The sequence below is a fragment of the Aedes albopictus genome, chromosome 2 (assembly GCF_035046485.1).
Source record: "Aedes albopictus strain Foshan chromosome 2, AalbF5, whole genome shotgun sequence".
Lineage (NCBI taxonomy): Eukaryota > Metazoa > Arthropoda > Insecta > Diptera > Culicidae > Aedes > Aedes albopictus.
In genome coordinates, this window is record NC_085137.1 from 27,627,559 (window position 1) to 27,635,663 (window position 8,105).

General features: G+C 45.1%; 2 protein-coding genes across 2 annotated transcripts; one reads left to right on the top strand and one right to left on the bottom strand.

Moving 5' to 3' along the window:
* Window positions 1-4,124: 4,124 nt before the first annotated feature.
* On the top strand, window positions 4,125-5,113 carry LOC109429708 (uncharacterized). Its single transcript, XM_019705716.3, has 2 exons — window positions 4,125-4,418; window positions 4,483-5,113. The coding sequence occupies exons 1-2, from the start codon at window positions 4,281-4,283 to the stop codon at window positions 4,936-4,938; spliced, it is 594 nt and encodes a 197-aa protein (XP_019561261.3). The 5' UTR covers window positions 4,125-4,280; the 3' UTR covers window positions 4,939-5,113.
* On the bottom strand, window positions 5,045-7,390 carry LOC109429707 (ribosome biogenesis protein WDR12 homolog). Its single transcript, XM_019705715.3, has 3 exons — window positions 7,156-7,390; window positions 6,147-7,084; window positions 5,045-5,388 (listed from the first exon to the last, which is right to left on the bottom strand). The coding sequence occupies exons 1-3, from the start codon at window positions 7,221-7,223 to the stop codon at window positions 5,111-5,113; spliced, it is 1,284 nt and encodes a 427-aa protein (XP_019561260.1). The 5' UTR covers window positions 7,224-7,390; the 3' UTR covers window positions 5,045-5,110.
* Window positions 7,391-8,105: the final 715 nt, after the last annotated feature.

Sequence of the window (8,105 nt, forward strand, 5' to 3'; positions counted from 1 at the left end):
CGTTCCGAACGCCTCGGTGTGACGGTGACGTCCGCCTCCTGGTCTTCAAACGACGATTCGGCAGCAGATTCAAACTCCTCCTGAAGATTGTCATCAGTGTCTCTTTCATCCTGATCTACGACATCTGCCACAGGATCTTCCTCAACAGGAACCCGTTCTTGTTGCTGTTCATCCAGATCATATTCCCAAACTTCCGGCCTCCTCGCGATGTCTTGATTGGCCTGATGTCCTCCCGAATTGAGCTCCATGAAGTCCGCATCTCGGCTTACAACCAGCTTCAGCGATTTCATGTCTAGGAACCTCCACGCCTTATGGTCCATCGAATATCCAACGAACGTCATTTTCTGCGAAACAGGACTCAGCTTCTTCCGGAGTGGCTTCAGGACATGCACATAGGCTTCAGATCCAAAGACCCGCAAATGCTTCATATCCGGTTTTCGCCCGTACCAAATTTCATGTGGAGTGACATCAACGGCTCTCGATGGAAGTACGTTCTGAAGATAAACCGCCGTATTCATTGCTTCCGCCCAGAATCGGTTGTCCAATTTGGCATCAGCCAGCATACATCTCGTCATCTCGGATAGGTATCGGTTTCTTCGTTCAGCAACTCCATTGGACTGCGGCGAGTAACTTGTAGTGTATTGTGCTTGGATACCGTTTTGCTTGTAAAACTTCCGCAGCTCTGCACTGACATATTCTCCACCATTGTCCGATCGTATGGCTTTCGGAACTCGACCTTGTTGCGTCTTGACCATTCGTACGAAATCTTGAATTTTCTCCGGAACTTCCGACTTTTTCTTCAGAAAGTAGAGCACACAGAAACGGCTATGGTCATCGATCAGGGTCACGAAGTACTTGAATCCACTCAGTGAGTACGTATCCATGGGGCCGCAAACGTCGGTGTGTACCAGGTCCAACGTAGCCGTTGACTTCTTCTCGGTGGACTTAGGGAACGGTTTCCGAGCTTGCTTTCCCTCGAGACACGGTTCACAAACTTCGTCGGTTCCACAGTCACGTACCTGTATTCCGCTCGCCAAATTCTTGCTGATGATCTGTTGAATGACGGCTTCATCCCGGTGTCCCAAACGCCTATGCCAGGTGTGCTGACAGCTCTCCGTGTGATTCTGTCCGGCAACCATCGCGTGTTCACCGTGGATCTTCAACCGGTACAGGCCTCCATGCTTGACTGCTACAGCAACTACTTCCGTCTTGGACAAAATTTGGCAACCGTTTGTTCCAAACTGCACGTTTGCGCCTTTTCCGATCAGCTTACCCACCGAGATGAGGTTCATTTCCAATCCAGGGACGTGGAGAACATCGGACAAGGCCATGATCGTCCGATCGCCGTTGGAATCCACGCAAAAAATCTTCACCGTTCCAGTTCCTTGGACTTTGGCCTCTTTCCCATTTGCAAGATAGACACTATTCTCCGAACTTGGCTTCAGGGCTTCGAAAAAACTTCTGTCGCAGCAGACATGGGACGTCGCGCCGGAATCAACGATCCAGTCAGCCCTCTTCCGATCAGCAGAATCCAGAACGAACGCGTACAGCTTGTCATGAGGCTTACCCTTACTAGTGCCTTGATTTTTCTTCGGTTTCGAGTTCTTGTTCGCAGGTTTGTCGAGATGGCTTGATCTTTTGAAGGCTTGGCAATCTTTCTTCTTGTGCCCCTTCATTCCGCAAAAATGGCAGGTGATCTTCTTTGCTTCTACCTTGAACGCGGATTCATCAACGACAGCATCATTCTCCTGTAGCTTCCGGGCGTAGTCCAAAACTTTTCCCTTGACGAAAGACATCTTCAGTTCATCGTCCTTCAGAACCAGCAATGCTGTCCGGATGCTTTCGTAGGATGCCGGAAGGCTTCGCAAAAGAATTGCAACTTGAACATCTTCTCCCAGGTCTTTTCCTGCACCTTGAAGTCTTGAAAACAGTTCCTCCAGTTCGTACAAATGTGCTTCAAGATCTCCTCCTTCTGATAGCTTCTTATCGCAGACTTGACAGATGAGCGATACTCTTGAACACATTGTAGTCTTCTGGTGCTGCTCCTTCAATCGACTCCAGGTTTCCTTCGCAGTCTTGACGTCTCGGATGAGTGGATGTTGTCGCTTCTCGACCAATAAAGCAATTGTCGCTCGAGCCTTCCTGTCCCCTGTTGTCCACGCTGCAGTGACCGGGTTGGGAGCCGCATCGACGACGTACTTCCAGAGATCTTCACGCTCCAATAACATCTCCGCCTCAAACGACCACTGGGGGTAGTTCTCGTTTGTCAGCTTTTCTATACCGAGCTTCGAATCCATTTCGTTTTGCTGCTCTCGGTTTCTTATCCTAGCTCTTACTGGGCCCATAACCTCTTAAAATTAAGGAAAAATGCGTGTAGCTAGGTTAACGGTAATGGAAGGAATGAATTTATTTCTGACAAACATTTATAATGACTACTATGATTAACAACTTCAGTATTCTGGATTGCAAGGTTACTACGATGCACATGCTTCAACATATAGGACAGATCGGCGAAGTACTAGATTTGTAGTAATGAGCTAAATTTTAGTATGGTGAGAAGGTCAATTCTTCGTTTCTGCAATGAAATGGTGCAAAAGCGTGGGTATTATGATTCCTTGCCTAATTTGATGCTGTTTGAGCAAAACTTTGGGCAACAGTGTTGTTGTTTTGTCTATTTCTTTCAACATAAACAACATAGTTATCCAAAGTTTTGCTCAAACAGCGTCAAATTAGGCAAGGAATCATAATACCCACGCTTTTTGCACCATTTCATTGCATAAACGAAGAATTGACCTTCTCACCATACTAAAGTTCAGCTCATTACTACAAATCTAGTACTACACCGAACGTACCCCATTCTCCGTTTCTGCAAGGAAATGTTGCAAAAATCGTGGGTATTATGGTTCCTTGCCTAATTTGATGCTGTTTGAGCAAAAATTTGGTAACTGTGTTGTTTATGTTGCAAGAAATCGAGAAAAAGCAACACTGTTGCCCAAAGTTTTGCTCAAACAGCATCAAATTAGGCAAGGAACCATAATACCCACGCATTTTGCACCATTTCTAGATTGAGTTTAAATAAGGGCGAAAGTAACATGAGAGAGTTCTCTTCATCGACTCTCTCTTCTTCAAATTAAAGTGGCAAGATGCAAGTATGGTTGCACTTTTTGGTCATAAATCGCTAGGTTGCGATGCAATCTAGCGTCTAGGTGTAAAAAAGTTCGATTGAATTTGCATCTTGTCACTTTAATTTGCAGAAGAGAGAGTCGATGAAGAGAACTCTCTGATGTTACTTTCGCCCTTATTTAAACTCAATCTAGATTTCATTGCAGAAACGGAGAATTGATCTTCTCACCATACAAAAATTCAGCTCATTACTACAAATCTAGTACTTCGCCGATCTGTCCTATTTTCTGACCGTGTAGCGCATACAATAAAAATGTTTAAAAACATTTTTAAGTTACTCTTTTTATAAAACGGCTACTTTGGAGGCCATACTGAAGCGACCGGTAGAATAGGCCTTTTCATGTGACAGTTCCGTGCATGCATTTGTTTACAAAGCTTGAACAACAGATGCTAACAAGAAAGTGTCATCTTCATAGAAGAACTGTCAAACGCCCGAAAAATCAGCTGATTTAAGACGTCAAATGAAAAGGCCCATACAAGTAGCCGGTAAATCCACAATATTACCACAGACAAACAGACGTAATACTCCGAACATTTTTCGATTCAAATCATAGTCACGAAAACATATTCGCCCAATGCTAAAAGGCCTATGTTTGGCCGACCACCAACTAGGTGGCGGTAGTGAGCAAACGTCAAAATCGAACAATAACGATGCGAGCGCCACGGTTGGGCAGTTGGCCAACTATCAAATTTTGAAAAAGACCGTTAAATCGGTGTACGATGTGAATTATCAGAGTGTTACGTCTGTTTGTCTGTGATATTACAAATCCAGTACTTCACAAGAAAATGTCCTATTTTGTGTTGAGTGATTTTAGCGTGCCTTCAAACAACAACTAGTACTTCAAATAATGTTGCGGTGTAAAAGAGATGCATCGAGATGCAACAAATGCCGCATCAAAAGGGAGAGACCGATGACAGCTGTTTGTTGTTGTTATTCATTTAAAAAGCACACGAGCCAGCGACCGACCACTCACTCTTTCTACGCACATCACGCCAGCATGCTGATGGTCTCCCCAAAATTGCATGCATTGATATTAGAATTTACGTAGTGTAAAAGTGCCATATCTATAAGAATAAAGAAAGTGTTTCCAACTACAATGGAAAGTGATAATAACAATTCGCAGATTGTGTGCCGATTTTGCCTACAATACAGCAGCCAAATGTGGCCCTTGGAAACGGTATACAACAGGGAAAAATCATTTCTGGAAAAGGTTTACCAATGTGCTCACATCAATGTATGTAATCAAAAATAGTCGTTGGAAAAGCCAACAACTGATCGTTCTTTTTTTTTAATCGTAGATAATTGACCTCGACGAACTGCGCACGTGGGTCTGCGGCGGCTGCCTAGACAGCATCGAGCGATTCTACAGCTTTCGCAATATGCTTCAGCGGAACTTGACGGACTTCAACGAACGGTTTCGCGAGGAACAAAAAGAGCACCAGCAGCACGAATCCGATTGGAACGACAGCCAGCAGGTGGAGCTACTGTACAGTGATTTCAGCGACTGCGAAGATTGCTACGAGATCCCGCCTACGGATTCGGAGTACGATACGGAAACCGACGTGGGCGTTCGCGATCGAAAGCCGGATGATTATGTGCGGAAAGGTTCGTACGAGGCGGCGGAAATTGAAGCGGAGTTTGCGGAAATTATTTCCGAAGAGAGCACCGGACCGCTGGATAAGTTTGAAATGCCACCAATCGGGAGACGAGAGGAAGTGGCGCCGAGTTGTTCGCCTTCGAAAAGAAGTAGGTGATTGAGGGTGATAAGGGCAGATGTTTGGCCAAAATTGGACGAATGTTTGCCATGTGTGATGATCCATTCACGTATGAAATGCGTTTCTTTCTAGTAATTGTACTCGCTTATAGTGTTTACGAAAATCTGTTATATAATTTGTATAATATATAATAAATCGTGAATGCCACTGTTTACTGGCCGCCTATTGCTATTTTGGATTTGAAAACTCGTACGGAATTATCCGAACCGCCCGATAGAATGAATTTGGGATTCGACCAATCGCAGGCCAGTACCTTATCCTCGTGACCGATAAGCTCGAAAATGGGGGCCTTCGGGCTGCGATAATCCCACAGCTTGACATGGTTGTCATACGCACCGGACACGAACAGGTACTCATTGGTGGTGCTCCAGCGTACCGCTTGGACCCACTGTGTGTGACCGAGATAGGTGTTCTTCACGATGGTTCCCTCTGTAAGTTGAACGATAACCGATGAAAAGGGCTTTAACGAAAAGTTCTTATAACAAGAAATCGGGGACACAGCAACACCACTGTCCACTCATCGTTGTGGAAAGTCTTGTTGTCAAAATTTCAAAATATCCCGCACTGATTCTGCTGAAAATTCTCCTTTGAATTCTCTTTATTGCTCAGAATATCTATTAGAAGTTTTTTAAAGGAACTAGTGTCACGAAAGACGGAGACATCTTCGAGATGGTGGAGGAATTCTTCTTTCTATACGGATGACAACAATGTGGGCCGTGCAATACGATGGCCAAGGATGGGAACACTCACTTGCAAAGAGTTACACTCACTTGCTATTTTCTCAGCTCAGAAGCGTGCAATCAAAAAACAATGTATGGGCGACTTTTGCCTTGTGGTTTTATCTACAAGTTTGCCGAATAGAGTAGGGGTCGCACACGCATACCAAAGTCGTGACAGAGTTGCGAAGGCAACTCTCCACAAGGTGAATGTAAATTACACTCACCTCGTGGAGAATCGCTTTCACAGCTCTGTTACGAATTTGTTCGACCCCTACTCTATTTGGGAAACTTTTAGATAAAACCACAAGGCAGAAGTCGTCCATACATTGTTTTTTGATTGCACGCTTCTGGGCTGAGAAAATAGCAAGTGAGTGTAATTCTTTGCAAGTGAGTGTTCCCATCCCTGACGATGGCACATAATCAAAGGAAGTTCAGAAGAAACTGCGATAGAAAAATGGTTATACTTACGGTTCGATTTCGGATCGTACAATCTCAGGTTTTTATCCGGTGACGCCGCGATGATCAGGCCGTTCAGATGGGAATAGCTCACGTCGAAGAACGATTTGTGACCGCAGATTTCCGACTTAATTCCGCTAAGCGCTAAATCCCAGATTTTAATCGTATGATCCCACGATGACGTGACGAGCGTATTATCGTCAATCCACTGCACACCGGAAATGCATTCTCGATGGCCAGCCAGCGTCAAAATAGGAGTTCTGGCCTTTTCTGGATCGAGTTTCTGTCGCTTGCTGGTGGAAGGCTGCTGCGAATCTCCGTCGCTGTGGACGTCCGTCGACCAAACTTTAAGCATGGTGTCCCAGCTTCCTGTGGCCATTCGCGTTTTGCTCCGATTCGCCGCAATGCAATCCACTCCGCGTTCGTGTCCTTTGCAAACCTGAACACATTCCACGGAGTTTGCCTTGACGTTCCATTCCCAAAGCATTACTGTTTGATCTTGCGATGCACTGGCGAATACACCCTTTTCCTCATCCAGCGAGATCCATGTTACCCCTTTTACTGGAGCAATGTGACCCGGGATTGTCAGCTTATGCTTTCCCTTAGTGGTCCAGATGTTCAAGGTGTTGTCGTAACATCCAGTCAAGATCCAGTTATCTTTGGCTTCCACCGCAGAAACCCAATCGTCGTGTAGCAGGCAATCTTGCGGTTCCGGTGCCGGGTACCGTTCCACATATTCCAGCTCAACCGTGTCTTCGAACGATATTTCCCGCTCCTTCAGGTGCTGTCCCAGTGGAATCTTTACAAACTCTCCATTCAACAGGAAATCAAACTCCACCTTGCCGGCTTCTGAATTACCAGAGTCCTTCAAAAGCGTATTGATCAATACGTTTAGTTCCTTGTTGCTTACATTGGCCCGGATCGAGTACGGAACATCCGGAACGGCGAATCTGCAAAGAAAAACACGCTTTTAACCTCTGAGTGGGGACACTCACCACCGGTTCGGCCGCGGGGTACTCACTGTTTCTGCTTGGTGTGGAGGTGCAACTGCAGTTGCCCCTCGGATTTTCCGGTGATTTTAAGAGACATTCTTATCGTACAGCACAGTTGGTGCTTGTTTCGGAGCACTACCGATCGGATTCAACTGGATTGTCGGTAAATTTACACGGAAAACACCTTAAAAATTCAATCCGCGCTTCGACAGAGAACGACCACGCGCGTGTGTAAAAATCGATCTTGTTTTGACAGTTGCTCTGTTTGTGGCCGCGCGGTGCGGTGCGCGGTCACTCAATGCAGTGCTGCCGGTTTTGATGATTGTCGGATTTGTGAAATATTTCATGTGCGTCTTTTGAACGGTGTAATGACGTAATGATATTCGACAACGATTTCCCATTAGGGCCGAACTGACCTGATCGATTTGTTTTCGTCGATTGTCTCTCACTATCAGGGGTAGCGACACTAGTTTTGCCAAAAGCCAAAAAGGCTGAAAAAGCCCAAAAAGTTGCCCAAAAGTTTTACGGGTTTTACCGAGTTTGGTAAAACTAGTGTTGCTCCCCCTGATCACCGTACTGGACTAGACACAGAAAATTTAATGGTTTTCTTTGGTACATCGAGGTCTTTAAATTCTTGATTGAGTTTAAGTTGTTGGAGTAATGTAGTGTCAGCCCACTGTAGTAATGATGACATCTGAGTGAGTGTTTGTTTGTCTGTGTATTGTAAAAAACTGACGAAGCATAATTGCTAATGTATTGAATGTTTACTTGACCATGTATGTTTGTTATTCAGTCCGTACTAGTATGTTGACCCAAATAGATGTTAAGAGCAGCGCAATCAGAGTTTATCTTTTTCGCCATATCACACAAATCCCGGGACGTGTAATGTTAAGTCGGTAATTCGATTAGTCCACCGTGTCCACTGTGCCTCTAAATCCCATCATAAATAAGGGCGAAACTAACATGATCAATTTCTCTT

Bases quoted from the DNA above. Each gene is read 5' to 3' on its own strand.
- LOC109429708 (XM_019705716.3), top strand. From the start codon at position 4,281: ATGGAAAGTGATAATAACAATTCGCAGATTGTGTGCCGATTTTGCCTA. The intron at 4,419-4,482 runs GTATGTAATCAA...TTTTAATCGTAG, and splicing joins ACCAATGTGCTCACATCAAT to ATAATTGACCTCGACGAACT.
- LOC109429707 (XM_019705715.3), bottom strand. From the start codon at position 7,223: ATGTCTCTTAAAATCACCGGAAAATCCGAGGGGCAACTGCAGTTGCAC. The intron at 7,085-7,155 runs GTGAGTACCCCG...TTTTCTTTGCAG, and splicing joins CTCCACACCAAGCAGAAACA to ATTCGCCGTTCCGGATGTTC. The intron at 5,389-6,146 runs GTAAGTATAACC...TTCAACTTACAG, and splicing joins GTACGATCCGAAATCGAACC to AGGGAACCATCGTGAAGAAC.